General features: G+C 37.2%; 1 protein-coding gene across 2 annotated transcripts in view; it reads left to right on the forward strand.

The window, feature by feature from the left end:
- The window catches only part of LOC122792986 (diacylglycerol kinase beta-like), a 4,078,579-nt gene that overhangs the window by 1,142,555 nt on the left and 2,914,661 nt on the right, over positions 1 to 21,363 (forward strand). For both annotated transcript variants that reach the window (XM_044060599.1, XM_044060600.1), the window contains exon 4: positions 11,534 to 11,610. In XM_044060599.1, coding sequence (XP_043916534.1) covers positions 11,534 to 11,610 — 77 coding nt within the window. The remainder of the gene's footprint in view (positions 1 to 11,533; positions 11,611 to 21,363) is intronic.

Genomic DNA, 21,363 nt, shown 5'->3' on the forward strand with positions numbered 1-21,363 from the left:
GGACTGGAAAACACTGGAGTACAAGACATTGTTGTGGCAACTTAGATCAGATTGCACAAAACCATCAAGTTTAAATGACAATACCTAATTGATGCATGTGTTAAAAAAAAAGGACAGCAAAGATTATTCATTTTATGATAGATAAGTGTTTTGTATGTTCTTTAATGTGCAGGGATTTGGGGGGGGGGGGTGACTGACTTTGGCTTAGGATCATAAGATCATAGGAGGTTACTAGGCTAACGTCCCCAGGGCCCTTACAAGCCTAGCCAAGTTTAACCCATGTTCCCAAGGGTATCGGGTTCAAGCAGACACTAAAATCAGCACCTATTGCCCCTGTCTAAGAGGGACACAGATGGAACCCCCATGTTGAATTTATAGTTACCTGTTCAATCATCCAAATGGAGATTAAATAGGTCATCGAGGGGCTTTCTTTAACATGAATAGGAAGCTTGTTCCAAAGATGGGACTACACCTGTTGATGTCACATACCAGGTTAAGGTCCTTTGAGCGAGTGACCCGTGTGCGATTTGACTTCCTAATGTGCAGCATTTTCATTAAAGCTGGGTCAGAGATTGCTCTATATACAAGGCAGAGGTCACCTCTGAGCAGCCGTATGACACAGAGTAAAGTGACAATGATTTCAGTCTGTCCACATAAGACAGATCTTGAAGACCCTGAATATTTTTTGTAAGGAACCTTTATGGTCTCTCCAATTGCTGCAGGTGTTTGGAAAGAAACATACCAAAGGGAGTGTTGTACTCTATTATTGGCCTGATGAGGGAAAAGTACAGGGGAGTTATAGCCTCTTTTCTTCTGGAGGCAATACCCTTACTTATGAAATGAGCAATATAAAATGACTTTCTTTCCTCTGTGGAGACATGGTGATCAAAGTTAAGGTTGCTGTCAACCTGTGTGAACAGATCTCTCACCACTAATTGTGTGCTTAGGGTATTGTTATTGATTTAGTAGTTTGCAGGAAAATCACCCTCGCCAAAGAAGATGATAATACATTCTGTGCATTAAATTTAAGGCCATGACTTTGCCACCAGTAATTGGTCCATGTAAGACCTTCTTGCAGGATGCTGACACTGCTAGGGGTTTCAGCGATTGCTCAAAGTTTGCAGTCATCAGCAAACTTTGTCAGCCACAGTCCTTAGTTTTAGCCTGTACTTCAGAGAAGTAGATTCCGAACAGTAAAGGTCCCAGAACCAGTCCCTGTGGAACACCACTAGTTACGGGTCTGCAGAAGGAGGTGGAGTCCCCTCCACAGGTTCTATATACGTAGTATCATTAACTATGAGTTCAGCACAAATCTGGGCCTTACCTTTGAGGTTACAGATGTTACTAAAGTAAGCCTTGTGGTTATCCTTAGTTAGGGAAGCTAATTTGGATTCATAGTTAGCTTTGGAGGACTTCGCTAGGAGTCTTATTTGCTTGTTTAAGTTGAACAGGGACTGTTTCCAGCTTTGAGAATATTCCTTCCTACTCTTAGACAGCAATTTCTTTCTCCTGTTGTATGGCCTATTAATGGCAGATGTCCACCAGGCAGGTTTGGTTTTCCTTGAAGCTCTTGCTTTGGTTCTATCAGGTACGGCAGAGTCAATACAGTTGTACAGGTGCTTGTATAAACCATTAGTGTATAACTTAGCATAGGTGCCTGATGCATCAGCGGGGGGCATATAAAGCTATTTATGCCATCATGTAAGTAGCTGTAACTGGCCTTGGAGAGGTTTATTAGTCTGTTTGTTGCTAAGGTGGGGGGATCTTGTGTTGTAGTTACTTCTAGCGAGACTGATTTGTGGTCAGATCTCACCAGAGATGGCCACACACACTGGGGGTGGTGTAGTGGTCCCCCATGTTTGGCTTGGTGCATGGCTGGCAGAATTCAAATGGTCTTAGCCTATACATAGATCTTTTTTTTTTTTTACAAAGAACATCAGTTCTTTTGGTCTGTAAATATTTAAAGACGAGATCACTTAACCAATTTTTTTTTTAAGTATTTAATAAACTTAGTATATGTTTTAATTTACAAGAGTGTTGCCTATCATTTCAATGGCTGCAGAGGCTATATTTTTGGATATTTTCTTTTGGTATTTCCGTTAGCAGCTCACCTATAACCCAGAAAGGAGAGAGAGGGAAAGAAAGATGTCATACAAAGCAAATTATAGGGACCACTTCTCTACAAAAGGTATTACCACTGTCTTTTTATATAATTTTAATGGTAATGTGGCATCTAGGTGACTTACCCTAGATGACCTCATATGCTTCTCAAAAACATAAAAATAAATATTAATTTTGTCAATTTCAGCCATTTACTGGCATAACTGAAAGAATCTTATTGGAAATATGTTTTTATACACGGACAAATAATTGTTTATAAAAATTTTCAATAGGAATCTTAAAAAGAAGTAAACAATTGAAACCAACAGCAATCTTTTCCTGTAACTGTAGCATTCCACATGTGAAGGCCTAAACACACAAATGCACACACACACACAAATGCACACACGCACACACGCACACACGCACACACACACGCACACACACACATGCATACACACGCACATACATATAAGAAGGGTTCCTGTAGATAAGAGTCTATTAGAGAATATGCATAACATAAATAAATATCCCATTCTAGAACATAATTATACACATTTATTAAAAAGTTTCATCACATAAATTAATCCCCTGGATTATGAGATGCTGATTATACCTTAACTGGATCACCATGAGCAGAGCTGGAGGCAGAGGCAACAGCAAACAGAATGCTGGGGTATATTCTCTGGGGATAAAATTCAGAAGCAAGGGTATAATAGTTCTGGGGGCCAGATAAGGAAAGGGATATCAGACTAATGGAAGGGATCCAGAGGAAAACTACCAGGATGATGGAGAGAGGTGAGAGGAAGAAATATCACAGGACAACGTAGGATATGGAGCTTTTCTGATGTGAAAATTGAATATATGTGGGACAAAACATTCAGAAATATAAAGGGATAATTCTAAATGGGTCTATATTATAACCTCGAATGATTAAAAGAGTGAACGCCCTTAAAATTGAAAGCACTAAATCCTGAACACATGGAACAGCGATTTTTTTCCCGGGGAAAAAAATCACTGGGCCGTTTTCGGGACTTTGCCATTTCCTCCACTGTGGTATGATCTCAGAGTTGGTATATTTAAGTAGGGGGGGTGTGGGGGACTGTGAGGGGCAAAACGTCCCACTTTGTTTGGTTTTAGGAATTTTTTTTTTTTTGTGGAGCAGTGTTTTTTTTCCCTGGGAAAACATTTCTGTTTCGTGTGTTCGTGATTTAGTGCTTTCGATTTTATAGGGTCGATTAAAGAGCATTCACTCTTTTAATCATTCGAGGTTATAATTTAGACCCTCCTAAACAGTAACGACAGGAGGAAGGTGGAGGTGGCAGAGGCAGCAGATTATAGGGACTAATGGGTCCCTGAATCTTCTGAAGTAGTGCTTCACAAAGAAGGTTTTATACTCACTGAATGGACAACCAGAATATATGACTGGCAGTTAATCGGACAGGTAAAGTAAAAGTAAGTGCAAAGATAGAGATGGAGGGGAAATAGAATGTTAAGCAAGCAATAGTGCATGGTACATGGGAAACATCACCCATGTAAGGGTGCTATGAGGTCTGATGATGCATGCAAAGTGCCTCTACACCCCCGCAAGTGCATTATTTCCCCCAATAATACCCATCCGGGAGGGCATTATTGCATTTAGCAATTGGATATCTGGTAAGTTGCTCTTTGCTTTTGATAAGTTCCTCTTTGCTTTTTTTTCTCAAAAAATGTTTTTATTTTCAATTAAAATAACATTTACATAATATTTTGAAATATCATTTAAAACAACTATATACAATATTTACAATAGCCTGACTTTCAGCTATATACACTGTATGTTATTACATATAGAATTAACAGATCAGTTATCAGAGATACAATATTGATTATTGCAGAGTGTCCAATAAAGATATAACTTTCTTCCAAGGATTATTTACCAATGGCCTGGGATAGATTCGTAGTTCTTTGATTTTTATTTCCATCTATGCAGTTGTCTTCAGTAAAGTGTAGAATTCTTCCAAGGTCGGGGTTGTATTTGAATTCCACCTTCTTTTAATGCATTTTCTAGATATAACAAGTATTGTCCATAACAAATACATATCTGTCTTGTTCAGGTAGGGACCTTCATTTACATTTAGTATACTCAATGCTTCAGATACGGTAAAGGATTCATTAAATAAAGCTTGTAAAAAATGATGGATTCCATTCCAGTATGATTTAATTTTATTACATTCATAAAAATATGAATCCAGTCTGCTTTATTTGACTTTTCACACCTCCAGCAAAAACCATTTGTAGTAGTACTGATCTTGTTAATTCTATCTGGTGTTAAAAATGCTCTGTGTAAGTATTTCCAGTTAAACATTTTCCAGTACTGTGTGGTAGAGGTGTAATTAACTGAATGTAAGATGTTAGTTTTAATTTCTTCTTTTAACTGCCAGTCATGTATTCTGGGTGTCCATTCAGTGAGTATAAAACCTTCTTTGTGAAGTACTACTTCAGAAGATTCAGGGACCCATGAGTCCCTATAATCTGCTGCCTCTGCCACCTCCTCCTTCCTCCTGTCATTACTGTTTAGGAGGGTCTTTTGTTAAGAACTGCCAGTATGATGGTTTGGGAATTGTTTTATATGTTAGTAACTCTTTATATAGATTTGAAATGGAATTGTTCTTTTCACAACTATTATATATAAATTTATATAGAAAACTTGTTAGATTTGAACTAACTTTAAACGAGGAATTATTAATTAATCTGCATAAATCGCGAGTGTACATTAGAATGCTTTTTAAGGTCAACCAGTCCTGTGATGGAATATTGTAAGTAGTTTTTATCATATGTATGTCTAAAATATTTAATTTATTTACACATCAAAACCAGCATAAGAATCCATTTTGTTCCCAGGAGGTTATTGTTTCCCTATATATTTTATGAGGAAAGTTCTAAGTGATGGTAAATGGGGTTAAAAGGTCAAACCAAAGTTTTAGATCTATGTTTGCATTGATAAGTTTCCTAAAGGAATTGATGTAATGATTAATCAGTGTTGTTTTAGAAGGTTTTGTTATATTATATTCTGTTGTATACTTATGCATAGTATGTACCAGGGCTTGTTTGATTTGTCTACTGTTAAAAATGCTTTTAACAGATTAAATTCATTTGTTAATATAGCCGTTGTTAATTCTTTCCAGTTGGCAAAATAATTTGGGTTTATCCAGTCTACTGTAATTTTAAGCACAGATGCTTTTATATATGTTTCTATTTCTGGGAAGTTCAATCCTCCTTGTTTCCAGGGTCTAATGTGATGAGTTAGAGCTACTCTATTATTTTTGGGACACCATAAAAATGTTATTAAACATGAGTTTATTTCTTTAAGAATGCATCTTTCAGGAATTAACTGTATTGCTAATGCTACATATAGTATTTTTGGCAATAAGACCATTTTTATTAATTGCAATCTGCCTTGAAAATTTAATATAATTTTGTTCCACTTTTCTATATAGATTTTATTGTTTCAATAATGTTTTTATAATTTATTAATATTGTTTCATTTATATTTTTGCATAACACTATTCCTAAATAATTTAGCGTAAGTTCTTGTTTTCCTATGATGGATTTAACTGTAACTTGTAGCTTTTTTTCTTATTTAAAAATAGAAATTTCGATTTTGATCTATTAAAGTGTAGACCTGAAATCTTATAGAATTTCTCCATTACTTCTTCTAGCTCTCCTAATGACTCTCTGGAATTTGATAGGGTTAATAAAATATCATCAGTAAAAAACCTATGACCAGTAGATATCTAAAATAATGCTCTTTGCTTTTTTACTATGTAAAACAGTTCCTTCAGCTAATGTTGCAAAGAAGCCATAGCATATATGATTGTTGTTAATGAAAGTATTTTACATTCAAAGTAGTATTTAACTAGGTATTTAATGTCAGCATAGACACATAGAAGAGTGCGCGCACACACACACACACACACACACAGACAAAATCACTGCCAGTTTGTTAACTGAGTGCACTTTACCTGTCATTGTGATCAAATGAATGAAAATAAAAAATTTAGTTCAAAACATTGCAACCACCACCCCCTCCCTACACACACACACACACACACACACACTCTCCCTGATTTTATAGAACATTCCTTATTTGCCTCCTTTAGTTCCTGGCAAATAAGATTATACTTGATCAGTAACTCCAGATGTTATAATTTCTTATTGTTCAATAATTAGTGCTGATGTGCCTTCATTGAAGGCTGGGCATCGGGCTGGCAACTCGACACCGTAAAAATCCACTGCCAATCATGAGCAGAATGGAGTGCCACTGTGGCGACCCCTAACCGGGAAAAGACGAAAGTTGATAATTAGTGCTGAAGAAAATTTTATTTAATTCTCCTTTGTTGACCAGGTTAGTCACCTTTTTTTCAGGGAGACCCAACATAGTATTTTTACTGCTAGGCTAAATGTGGCTGGGGCATAGGGGAACATCCTCTTCTCTTTGTGATAGGTGCCACTGGGATCTTTTACTTCCCTCTGAGCAACCACCAACTCAAGCAAATGGAGGCCTTGGTTTAACATCTCATCTGAAGGGAGACACACTTCAAAATGTAGCATCTCCCCTTATACTGCACTGCAGTATCAACAATGCATCTACCCAATGTGGGAATAGAACCCACAAACTTCTGCAGCAGTGGTGAGTGTGCTACCTGCAGTGCCACTGTTTGATAACATTTCTTTGTAAGTAAATTACTGAGCAAAGAATTTGAGAGGTATGGGATCTCTTGCTCACGCTGTCTGTCTCTCCTCACACACAAACACACACAATTTTAATTCCATTGTTTTCATTTTTCAGTCTCTCTAAAAGATGTTTTTTTTAAACCTGGGTAAGGGAAATAACAATTGTTTGCAACTACTATTGCAGTTACTTAAAATAGTTGAATTTTTTTCTCTTTATTATTTTTACACATCAAACCATCAAACCTGCATATAGTAGGCACAAAAAATGGAGGCTGTTTGCTTTTCAGTCAGTCATTGCTTCACAGCTAATGACCCCAGGGGACCTTATTAAGCCTAGCCATGCTTCCCAAGGTGAGAATTAAACCCTGTACTTTGTGTCTGATATGTAAATGCCTTAACCATTATGCTACCCCCCAACCCCATTCTCCAGTCATGGTGATGATGTACACTTAGCAGCCCATTGTCTAAATGCAGTTTAGGGAGAGACTATATAAGTTTATTGCCTTTTTCTGTCCTTAAGCAGATATAATGTAATTTAATATGCTAAATTTGGGGGTCTATATTAGTTCGTCAAAATGCAATTGCAGCAAACACTGGATCATCGACCCTCATTCAGCAAAGATTGTTTCAGCAATTCCATGAATTTACTGAGGGCAAGTTAATATTTTCCCTACAGCACAACAGACCAACACCTACTCAAATTGAACCCACAGTACGCATGTGTATGCGTGTGTGTGTGTGTGTGTGTGTGTGTGTGTGTGTGTGTGTGTGTGTGTGTGTGTGTGTATGCACGCGTGTGTGTATATGTGTGTGTGTGTGTGTGTGTGTGTGTGTGTGTGTGTGTGTGTGTGTGTGTCTGTGTGTGTGTAAAGCTAAAATATGGTGGCCATAGTATTTCATGCTGGGAAAATGCTTTGGAGGTTTAAGAACAAGGACTTGTGGACTTGTCCTGAAATTGCAATTTATTTTACATTTGAGACTCACAGGATCACCTGTTCTTGTTGAAATTAGAAGCCTTTCATTTGCAGAGTTGGGGGATTTCATGATCCCTATTATTCTAGGAAGCTGCTGAGTGTACTCTTGTCAACACTGTAAACAATGATGTAAAGGATCTATGGACTCAAGCTCATACCTTTCTTGTGTTAGTGGATAATGTTTGCAAGAAGACTATTGAGTAGCATCAGACCGAGGAAAACATTCACAATTCTGTTTATTTATAAGCAAACTATAATTTTTCCTTGCTCTTGCTTCTCCCTTTGCCTGTTTAATATCTGACTTGGGAAACTGTAGTTTAAAATATATATTCTTGTGTGAAGAACTTTGTTACTATGCATTGCAGACATTTTAATAATACAGGTAAAGTATATGCATTTTCATCTTTGTGCAATATAAAGTGCTGAAAATTTGCATGATTATTATGTGCATTTTTTTTTGTGTTATATATCATTCTTCCATTGGGAGAGTGGCACGTGAAAAGTGTCATAAGAATACTTATGTTTATACTGGAGTTGCACTGCTGATGCCCAAGGCTCCTGGCAATTTTTTTTCAGTGAGCATTTTTTTTCAGACAGAGCAGTAAAGTGCTGTTGAACATACCTTCAAAATACGGGGGCACTAATCTTAACACTGAACCAAAATGGCAGAAAACAGAACCACTGCAAAACTTATAATACAAACCACTGAAGTGTTTCTAAGTTGTTGCAGTATAATGTGTATCTCCAAGAAGTGATGAAACAGCAGAAAACTGAACCACAGATTATCTTTTTTAATAATGTAAAAAGAAAAAAAAAAAAAAGAACACTTTTGTATCTAAACATTCTACCATATACTTTTGTCTCATTGAACCTCAACAGAAACGTCATCTGAACTGAATTAAACCAATCATATTGATACTTTTATAACACCATGTCACATGGTTAAATTAACCAGCATAGTTTTTTAAAAAATATGATTCCTCTAATACACATGTGAATTACTTTGCTAAAACCAAAAAAACTTAATTCGGTACTTATGTATTATCGCAACCAGATTCGTGACTTGTGATTATTTGTGATTTATTCACAAAATAATGTATAATAACATGAAAAGGGGCATGTAACCTAATACCTAATATTCTGTCACATTACTAATGATATTGGAAGAGGAATAATGACAAAAATCCTCTTCCTGGGTAGCGTCCTTTCCCGATGTAACTTACTGAATAATGCAATAAACATGCCTGCTGCTTCCGAGTCTGGTGAAAAATGACCTAATTTTTTATTACATTTTGTACATCTTTATTATACATCTTGCAAGCTACAGTTTTTACACAAAAAGAAGTATGCGGAAAACCGAATAAATAAAAGTAATATTACAGCTAACCGACATTTTGTAAAATGCATGACTTGCAATTCTGAACACGTTAGAAAGTCCACTGAAAGGTATTAACAGCATTGCCATTCCCATGGCAAGATAGTGTGAGCTATAAAACACAGGATCTACACAATACCCATAGTTACATGACTTACAGAGCATCCAAAGTTGCCATACATTAAGAACGTCAAGAAAGATGAGATTGGATAAGGACGAGTGTGAAGCAGCAGTCACATTAATTTCATGCTAAAACAAGTTACATCAGAAAAGTACGCCACCCAAGAATACAAAAAGTGATCGCTATTCCTTTTCCTGCCTCACACATAGTGAGGCACACTAATAATTATTTCTTTACACACCCCTTTTAAGGGTAACAGAATTTTTTTCGGCAAACCACAACAAATTTATCGCAGGTTGCAAATCTGGTTGCGATAATACATAAGTACCCTTAATTCAATTAAAAATCTGTTGTGAATTCAAATATAAAAACAGTGTTAAATATTATATTATGCTACTGTATAATAAAGCAAATAATACAACTAATGCTGAAAAACATGGATTATAAAATTCACAAGATACAAGTTCATTTGTCTGGAAAATAGAAATACCTGTCAAATATATTATGTAAAAATCATAAAAAGTATTTTATGCTGCTTTTTTTAAGATTGCCCATACTATTATTGTATATATTGTTATAATTTGACAACTCTTAATGTTAAAGCAGGGGTAATGGTTATACTATCGCTGATACTGGGAAATGAAGATGCCTTTAGACACAACTGCCAAAAGAGTTCCCTGTATGCTATGGTGGTCTCCCATGCGTCACCTCTTGATTCCTTCCTTACAATCTCCAAAATGTCAAACAAAAATTTAGTGAATTTATTACAAACTAAAGAATGTTTATAAAGAGCATTATTTGAATTAGCATTCTGAATGTCATAATAGTGCTCACAATTCTTTTCTTAAATAATCTTTTAGTTTTAGTAACATAAAAGTCAATGCATCCAGAACATTTTGCAATATAAACTAAACCAAAAGAGTAGCAATTACTATACTGTATATGTACCTTCCAGAATGCTTTGGCACTGGGAACAGCTCCTACATTTACCTGTACCTTTTTAATTTTGTTACAAAAAATGTTCTTTGCCAATATTGTTTTGTTTTGTAAAATGTTGTACAGAAAATGTGGTTGGCCACCAGCATATTATGTACCTTGTCACTGGCTCTAGATATTCCAGTTATTTGAGATGATTTTGACTCAGTAGCTGTGATATATATACTTAAGCAGGAATGTTCTCTTCCTAAGGATAGCCTTAGTAATGGTTAAGAAATATTCACTATTGTATGGTGCTCATTAAAAGAAGTTCCAGGTCACTTCCATACTGGAAGGAATGACAAACAAAACTACAAGAAATGTACAAATTGCAGGGTGACACAGCTGAGTGCAGGAGCGTCTGTTATAAAGCTGGGTCAGTCAGAGTTAAACTCTAGAACACATTCAGGCATCTCGGCTGTGTTGTTATCTTTACTGTTCTGCTTACCAAGGTTCTAGAGCATAACCACTTAATTCACTACTGTTATTTACAAAGTACATGTCTGCTGTTTGTAACCCCCATGTCACTTTTACCTTTTCCTTCCCAGCAATAGCTTTATTCTGCTCTCGTTTCCTTTCCCATATCCTTATATTTAATTTACTGGCAACTTAATAGTTCTGGAACCTGTTAAATATGGCTCAGATATACAGTTCTGTTTAAAGGAGCTAGCGTTTACTACAAGAAATTTCAACAAATAAGTAATCATTGCAGTGTATGTCAGGAGCTCAGGGCTGCAGCTCCCACTGTGCTATTTTTAACCATCCCTGTAACCATGTGTGTATATGCACATTTTGCCATGGACTGACATCTTATGAAGGACCGTTCTCTGCCTTCCTTCATTTGAATGCAAGGATGTGCTTTATCTCTCCCACAAACCTTAATAGCATGAATGATACCTAAGACATTCATTCACTATTTTTGCTTTCCTTTCTTGCATTTCATGCCTTGCACCTTATTTTCCAGGTACTTTGTTGTATGTCCAATCAAAAACCTATATATTTGGTCTAGTTTCTGTTTTACAAGACAGAGTTTCTAATCCTAACACTTGTGTGACTACTTTCAAACCAGTACAGCTATATCTGGTAAGTTAGCTACTTTTAGCAATTAAACAAATACCATTTTATCTGTCACTAAAATGTTCCCTTATATAATTTCTCCACTGAAAATGGAGTATCATGTTTCAGAACTGTCATTGTAAATACATTTTAGTTGAAAAGAACTTCAGTAAATTAGAGAATATAGTAATGGCAACATTGTTTTTTTTCTTTCAGATTCTACAAAGAAGCTAAAAGATGTATTAGAAGAATTTCATGGGGATGGGGTTTTATCAAAGTATAACCCTGACCAGGTAAGTATACCAAACAGTTTGATTGTATTGATACTAATAATAATCAGGGACACTAACTTACAATTCCATTAGCTTAAGTTCCAGAAATGATTCCTGAAGTTAAGTTCAATTTCCCTGCATTGCTATGGTTCTGTTACAGTTTTTGGCACTTTCATGTATAAGCAAAAATGAAACCAGATTTGGTGATAAAACACTTAATATAACTGTTCATTTTAAAAATAGTAATGGAAGTTAGTGTTCTGGGATGAAATATCATAGGTTCATAGTTCATAAAAGGTTACTAGGCTAACAGCCCTAGAGCCTATCCATGTTTATTCCAAGTTGCCCCAATTGTCAGTGGTTAGGTGAATGAAGTTTGCAGAGGTAAGGGTCTATGGTAGTTAATACCAACTTCCTCTGTCCAGGACAGACACGGGCGCCACTCCAGGAGATAATTTGCAGTTACCTATCGATTGATATAGGTTGCGTTTGAAGAGGGTCAGGGAGGGGATCTGTATCACTTGAATTGGAAGCTTGTTCCAGAGAAGTGGCAGTCTCTAGGAGATGTATCTGCCTTTCCAGCATGACCTGTTTGTGACAGAGGCTAGGTTAAGATCCTTGGAGGAAATGACCGTTGTGCAGTTTGATTTATGAATATGTAGCATTTCCATCAGGGCCTGGTCAGACATTGCCCTGTAAGCAAGGCACAAGTCACAAGTCACTCCTTAGCAACCTTTAGGAGATGGAATACAGTGACAGGGCTTTCAGTCTTTCCTGTAAGACTTGGTTTGTGTATCCTGTAATTTCTTGGTGAGATACCTTTGTGGTATTTCCAATTGTTGCAGGTGTCTGGTGAAGTACATGTAAAAGGGAGCATTGTACTAAATTATTGGTCTGATGAGGGCCGAGTGTAATGGAATTGTAACATTCTTAGATCTAGATGTGATGCCTTTACTTATAAAATGTACCACATAGAAGGATTTCCTTAATACTGTGGATAAGTGGTGGTCAAATTTCAGATTGCTATCAACTTGAGTACCCAGGTCATATACCACTGGGTGTACACTTAGGGAGGTGCTGTCTATAATGTAATTAGTAGGGATGTCAGCTTTCCCAAAGGGAATAATGATGCATTTGTTGCATTTAATTCATAGCTTTGTCACCAATCATTTGTCTACTTTTACCTGTCTGCAGTATATTAACATTCTTAGAGGGACTCAATGATTTCCCCAATTTGCAATCTGCAGCCAACTTGGTCAGCCACAGGCTGTCCAAGTTTGTCTGGACTTCTAAGAAATAAGTTCTGAATAGTAAGAGGCCCAGCACAGAACCCTGTGGTATGCCACTGGTGACTTGCCTTTTGCTAGAGGTGAAGCCACACGCTTTGACATTGTGTCCTGTTGGTGAGCCAGTTGGCTACCCATCTGGTAATGTAGTGGTTAATTCCCATTTGGGAGACTTTCTCTATAATACCTGAGTGGGGGATTGTGTCAAATGCCTTGGCTAGGTCAAGAAAGATGATATGCACTGTCTTTCTCTCATCCAGGGCCTTGGTGAATTTGTCTAAGAAGTCAACCATGTTTAACAGGCATGATCTACCTTTAACAAATCTAAACTGGATCGGGTACAGAGTTTGAAGATTATCTACATATGTCTTTGTTAATTAGGTCCATAATGATTTTTTCCATGGCCTTCCAGATGATGCTAGTCAAGCTTATGGGCCTATAATTCCCAGGGTCAGTTGATGGTCCTCCTTTGTGTAGAGGGATTAGTTGCTGTCCTTCATTCCATCATAACATAGTCAGTTTTCAGGCTATGTTTAGATAGGGATCCAAGTGGGTCTGTTAGGTCATATTTTAAGTTGTTTAAAAGGCAACATGGGATGTTGTCTGGTCCCATTGATGTCATATTTTTGGCCTTGGAGAGCACTGAGATGACCTGCTGTCTTGAGGTAATAGGAATGGTGGCAGGTATACTTGGGGGATAACTGCAGGGGCCGGGGGGGGGGTTGCTCCAAATCTGTCATCTAGCAGGTTGGCTATTGTCTACAGTTGAGTATGGGTGGTGCCATCCACAACCAGTTCAGCTCATAGCTGGGTATTCCGTTTTAGATTTTGGACATAGTTAAAGAATGCCTTGTGATTATCCTTAGTTAGGAAGGCTATTTTTGCTTCATAATTAGCTTTGGAGGACTTGACAAGATCTCTAGTTTGTCTGTTTAAGCATGAGAGTGATTTCTTCCTCTGCGGAGCCAGTTCCCTCTTGTTCTTGGACATTAGTTTCTTTCTCTTCTTATATAGCTTGTTTATACCATTGGTTTGTTTTTTTCAGCAAGACCTGCTTTAAATCTGGTCAGGTACAGTCAACTGCATAAGTGGTTATACAGTGGCATTGGTGTATTCTGTGCTATCTGCATGCAAAGAGACTTTGAAACTTCTTATACCATCATTTAATAGGAGGCAACATTTCTTTGAAAAAATCTTGAGTCTTTGAGCTTGATGGGGCATCTTGTGTTATAATTGCATCGGATGAGACGGATTTATGGTCCCATCTTACCAGGGAGAAAATCACACAGGGTGTGCAATGTTCTCCTATGTTAGTGAGTACTATGTCCAGGACATGATGACCAGCTATCCCAGAACATTTGCATTGAAAATGTCCAAGAACCAACATTTTTGTGGTTGTGTATGTTTCCCAGTAGGTGGTAGGATTATTCAAATCACCCATAAGTAAGGTATTGAGCTGTATGGCAAGTGACTCCAGAATGCCTAGGTTTGCAGTATGCTCTTCCTATTTCATGATGGGGGACCGTTAGCTAGCTATGAAGTGGTAGGGGGCTTTGCCTATAGTTAATTGAACATGGAGTAGCTCAAGATAGTCGTGCTTTTTGACCAGTGTTGAGGTGTACTTATCCTTAATGAAGATGGATACACCTCCTTCTTTGCTTCTTTCACACTAAGTTTGTGGTCTGAATGCATGGAAGACATTGTAGCCCTTCATGGCCAGGGTGTTTTCCACATCTTTGAACCATGTCTTAGTCACTGCACAGATGTCAGCATCTTCCAAACTGAGGAGTACTTCTGGGGACTGCAGTTTCTTGTTTAGACTCCTAGCTTTAAGCAGCAGTAGCTTGAGTTTATCTAGAGAGGATTTTGTTATGTTTGGAGGTTGGTTATTTTGACACTGCCTAAAAAAGGCACAAAAGGGGTGGCTAATACCTTTGCTAGTATCTAAAAACCTATAGGAGACAAGTCCAACCATCTCTGGCAAAGCATTGTGGCCTGTTAATCATGTCTTCCCAGACTGACAAATATTGGATCCGTTTGGACCGACACCAGAAGCTAAGGTAATTGTTAAAGTCAATCATTTTCTGTTTGTATTGTGGCATAATCCTTGGAGAAGGTAGAATGCTGCTTAAGTCTAGGATTATACCTGCCTGTGATACATAATCTGAGAGCTCAGTTATGTCTCTCTTCATAAAGTCCAGTGAGGTACATCTCAAGTCATTCACTCCCACATGGCCTCTGAGGGAGTTATGCCAGTACTTGTAGTTGGGTGACTTGAGTGCTTGAGTGACTTGATATATCCTGGCACCTGGCAGGCAGCTAGCCATAACCCCTATACTTATCCAGCCTGGTGGGGGAATTATCTGTGTGTCTCACAATGGAGTCATCTATGACCAATACATTAGGTTTTGTGGTGTTTTGTCTTATGGGCTTATTTGTTAAGAGACATGTGTGTGTGTGTGTGTGTGTGTGTGTGTGTGTGTGTGTGTGTGTGTGTGTGTGTGTGTGTCTGTGTGTGTGTGTTCTGGTTGTTTTTTGCATTGTCATGTGTATAGGTGGTTTTCATTTGGGAAGTTTCTGATCTTTTGGTAAGTTACTAGTCAGTACCTCCACACATGTGGGTTTATGTGTCATGTACTTATTTAATGTGGGAAGTGTGTGTGTGCAGACAACCTGTTTGGCATTCAGTTTTCCGTATGTCAGAGTCTTTCCTACAATTTCATAGTGTAACTACATCTTTCCCATAAGGTATGTGTTTGTTTCAGGAGTAAGCAGTTGTCGATATACATGAGATAATTACTTCATTATCTCAGGATGCTCATGTCTATCAGGCTGGACAGAGACATGATGGGAAACTGCCTATCCACAATAGTAGGCTCTTACTGCATGTTTTATTAGGAAAGGGAATGGGTTAATTTGGCAGGACTGTGCTGGTAGCACTGAGACTACAAGACGGACCTATACTTTGTGTAGGCTAAGGTTGTTCAATAAGGCACTGTTGCTCAGTGCAGTGCTTGGAAGGGTTTCACTGACAGCTGTTTAGGGAAAACTGAGATTCTAGGTTTTTGCATCTATGCAGGGCATTGCTAACCAAAACAAGCCTTAAAACTGAGCAAAGAGAATCAAGCTTTAAGTTAACTACCAATCAGGAAAGCACGCAATAAGCCTTCCACCAGCAATCACCAACTCAGACAGGTTAAATCAACATACGTCTGCCACAAGAGTGCAGGAAAAAAAGTTCTTAATGTAGAATAGCTGGTTTGGAGCCCAAGTGTAACAAGACCACACAAACGACCTACAACAGCCCTACAGCAAGCAGATACAATGTAATACAGTGAGATTAAGCAGCAGCAGAAAATATATATATTTTTTGAAGCTACTAAAGTGCAGTCACAGTATGTAAAATAAGTGCAAAAGGGTACTTTTGAGGAGGTATCTGGAAAAAGAATCGCTGCCCATTGGAAGAAAGAGTTGATCAGAGAAGATAACAAAACATATGTACCCACTGGCTGCAAAACCTCTCTAAGTAGCATATCAAGAAAGGAAAAGGTGAGCACTGAGTAAAGGAGAAGGATTATCCTGAGTTCAGATGATAAGGCTGCAACTGAGCAATTTACAATAAATATTTATTGAGGTCAGGTAGAGAAGGTGAATATCTGAGGAGGGAAGCTAAAGACTGGTGATATATCAGGAAGATCAGCAGGAACAGGGTATTAGAATCTCAACTGCATGAGGGGGGCATTGCAATGAAGAGATGCAGCAGGCAATTACAAAGACTCCACTGCAGAAGCACTTAGGGGTACCTTATTAAAATCTAAATACATCAGCGCAAACAAGTTTAAAGAGTTATGTCCTCATCACTGTTGTAGCTGGAGAGATAGATTATATAGGGTAGGTACATTTATAGAAAATCACTTGACCCCAAAGCAGGATTCTTTCTTATCTTTCTTGGCCTGAATTTGTCCAGAAGTAAACTTAAAAAGAAAAAAAAAAGTCATGGACATTCAGAATTGCCATATAGCTGTAATACCTGATGTTTTTAAAGGGTTATTTGCATATATCTCACATTGCCTCTAATACAAGAAGTTTAAGGAATCATCAGTGGAAAGTCTAGCCTTGCTAAACTTTTCTTTTGGTTTTTACTTACTGTTTTTTTCTGTGTGACCTTTTTACTCATTGTTTTAGTTTGTTGGTTGGGATATTTTGCAGACACACTAATGGTCATGGATATCAGCTTGGTACGACAACCCTGTGTTTCAGAAAGTTAGTCAAACATTCCAGTTAGCGGTGCTGATGACATAAGAAGGCTGAAACATGCATGGCCATAGCTAGTGGGTATGGATTTATTGATCTGTATGTGTCCATAAATGTTCTTAAAAAATGGTGAATATTCAGAATTACCATAGAAGGAAAACAACTGATGTCCTTATAGGATGATTTCATATATTCCTTGTATAGAATCACTTATCAGTTATTGTTTAAAGGTTTTTGAATCTGTTGTGGAGCTTTTCTCTCCAGGCCTCCACTAAAAATGGACCATTGGCTCAGTCGGCTTTCCTGGGTTATCATAGGACAAAGAAATTAACAACTAAATAATTACAGAGGTACTCAACATGCTTGTAAACTGTATACATTTATGGCACTGAATACATAAATGTTAAACCACCTAAAAGGTTGATAGACAGGTGCACCAGCCACAAATATAAGTATATAACAAATTATTTACTGTCAACAGGTGGTAGGTAAACTGATTTGCAAATTTCTACTTCAGGAAGGAAAGAAGGGGCAAGAAGTCTACCCTTTTAGTACATTGGTTAAGTAGATGAATGATACAATCAGCATTTTGGCATTATTTATTTTGACAGCCTACAAGACAAGACTGATGTTGCAGACAACTTGGATGTCGAGAAAGGGAAAGATCACAACAGTATTTCTGTATGAGTTATGGCCATGCCTCTATTGTAACCCTGTGGAAGGACTTTTGAATATTTCTTATGGAGGGACCCTACATTTCAGTTATGGCTAGACTATCTACCCTATAGTGAGAGATCCAGCTCTGAAGTATAATGTTTATCACAGATATACTAGGTGTTGATATGTACTAGTTTTAACACTTTTTATCTCATTCTAAATGGAATCTTATTCCCTTGTAAGTACCATTATAGCCTAGTGTGGCTCTAGGGTTAGAATGGATGTTACCACATTTTAGAATAGATCTACTTGAGTGTTTATAATATATATATTTATAAATTTATATATTTCAATTACCTACTTGAGTGGTTCTCATACGCAAATACACAACCAAACTAGGAGTGATGTTTGTATTTCTACATTTAGACAGATTTTTTTATAATAAAATAAAAGGTAAAAATGGTGTGCATACATTAAAGGCTGAGTATTTTCTTTTTGGGAATTTAGTACAGGTAAGCATATGTGGGTAGATAAAGTTGGACAGAGAATTTTAATAGTCCATAGAGAAAGCAAGGAATATATGCATTCACAATGTTGTCACTGATAATGGGAGAACCTGTGACATATAATCAATGCTGTGTTGTTATATTTACAAAGTTCTTGATTTGTTTTTGATTAATCAGGCTAAAAGAAATAAGGACAAAGGTACAAATACCTAGTCTAATTAGCTTAAGACAAAAAAGAAGTGGGTCAAGATGAGGGTATGAATCTGTTTGCGCTTCCACATCCTGGTAAAGAAGCCTAATATAGAGAAGGAAAATTCTTGGTGACGACTAGACGGCTAAATCTTTCCATTTCATGCACTTCATTGGAGATGGTTGACCATCTCTTAGGTGTTCAATGTTTTTTTCATGGAAATTTCCTTTTTCCCCGATTCCTTTTCCAAGGACTTTTCTTTTTTACCCATGTGTCATTACACACTTACAATTACTGCTAATATACCAGCTACTCCATAATCCAGAAAATTGCCCATCTTGGAATATTACAATTCAGCCATGTTTCTCAAACAGAACCTTACGCTCTGTAGACATATCCTTACTCATCACATTCTAATTATTACTGCTCCAGCTAAGCAATGCATGATAACCCAAATCCTAACCCTGCCATGTGTCATAACTGAAAAACTTCCCTTTCTATAACACTACCACTGCACAAGATGGCTCAGACACTCACCATGTGCACCCATGTACATATACACACATACAAACACATGAAATCTTTCTCCTAATCTAACACTTAATCCAAACATTCAAAATTGCACACACACAGCTAATCTACCCACTTTTCTAACCCTTACACTAACCCGAAGCCACAGATTTGCAGAAACACAGACATATAGTAAACAACCCATTTACCTGTTTCAGCAAAGCAGCTATCTTATCAAATGCCTGCCTGATAAACCATACATTCAAACAACCAACCCTGCACTTCCAGCTATCATCCAATGCATCAGTCAACAAGACATACAGAACCCATATATGTATATCCATATGTGTGTGTGTGTGTGTGTGTGTGTGTGTGTGAGTGTCTACATGTATATATATATATATATATATATATATATATATATATATGTATACATATGTCTATACATACATATATACATATATATATATATATATATATATATATATAAATATAAATGTATATATATATATATATATATATATATATATATATATATATGTGTGTGTGTGTGTGTGTGTGTGTGTGTGTGTGTATAAAAAATAACAAGTAAAAGTACGGCTACTAAAGGTAAGTGCTGCTCCAAAAATAGCCAGCAACGAATACAAAGTAGCACAACCAGCACGTCGTGAAATACTTTAATAAAAACTTAGAAGTTCATCACAATAAAAGTAAAAAGATGAGTGCTGTCATGTACATGTAAAACCCTTCATCAGATCTAATTCCCTCATTGTTAGTGAGAATTATTTAAAAGAGTTCACAACCAGTCATAGGCAGTGATTCAGTCCACTTACTGTGGGAAAAGTTTCGGCAATGTGATCGTTCATTAAACTGAGGTTTCAGAGATCTCGTCTTGCCAATGTCATCTTCGGGTTAGGGGTCTTTCATTTATTTGAAGTAGACCCATATAAATCTATATGTATATATATATATATATATATATATATATATATATATATATGGTTCTAGGTTATAACACCGACAGCACATAACAGCGACAACGACATCACCGACACCACATCATCAACAGATCACAAACACGACACCGCACACACTCAACACATCATCACAACAACCAATAAACAAAACAAATTCCCTGACCAAAAACCACACACACAACACAAGCACACCTAAATCCTAACAAACAAACACTAAACCTTGCATACACAACTATCCACAACCCTAACCGAAACCCTAACCCTAAGGTCCGTCACTATCGCACACTAACCTAACCCGCCCCTAACCCAAAAAAATTCACTACTGCACCCTTACCTAACCCGCGCCCTAACCCTAACTCACTTAACCCGCCCCTAACCCAAAAAATTCACTACTGCACCCTTACCTAACCCGCGCCCTAACCCTAACTCACTTAACCCACCCCTACCCCTACAGACCGTCAACATCGCACACTTACCTTACTCGCACCCTAACGTCCGTCACTACCGCATACTTACACATCCTTTCCCCATTCCGCGTCGGTGTTTTCATCCGTCGATCCTCTGGCGTCGGTGATTTCGCTGTCGGTCTTGTCATCTGTCGATGTTGTAACCCAGACCCATATATATATATATATATATATATATATATATATATATATATATATATATATATATATATATATATATATATATATATATATAGATATATATATAAGCAAGCAAAAAGAAATGGCTTTAACTCGAATAAAAACTTTAATAAAATAGTAAGACTTAAAAAATCTCCAAGAAACGTATAAAACCGGCAGGTAAGCGCTTTAGGTACAGGATTACCCTTCATCAGATCTGTTAAACTAATCAGTGATATCAAAATTTAAAAAAAACTTTCAGCCAATCAACATTAATCCTTCAGCTTCCACCCCCTAAGGGCGGGTTTCAATGGAAAGTATAAGTTTAAACCAGTATATCTATGTGCTTGGAGCCTTCCTATCCATTTCATTTCTGCAAGTTCCAAGTGATTGTTATGATCACCACCTCTCTCTTGTTCAAATACCACTTGTAATGCTCTAACAAAAAACTTGTGTCCATTTGATTCATGCACGTGTTTCGCAAGGGGATTTTTAAGATCTTTTAGATCACTGATATGATTAGATATCCTTTCTTTAAACTGTCTCACAGTCTTGCCTACATAAAAACATGTACAGCTGTCGCATGTAGCCAAGTACACCAAACTTTTAGTACTACAGTCAGCATACAGCTTCGGTATAAACATAAAATTAATAAATGGATGTTTGAAATCTTGTTCTTTGGATATATATTTGCAATTACAACAACGATATGGATAGGTTCCTTTCCTGCTGGATTGTATCTTCAGAGCTGCTTTATGTTTAAAACAG

Source organism: Protopterus annectens, chromosome 2.part0, assembly GCF_019279795.1.
Source record: "Protopterus annectens isolate FY-2018-M chromosome 2.part0, PAN1.0, whole genome shotgun sequence".
Lineage (NCBI taxonomy): Eukaryota > Metazoa > Chordata > Ceratodontiformes > Protopteridae > Protopterus > Protopterus annectens.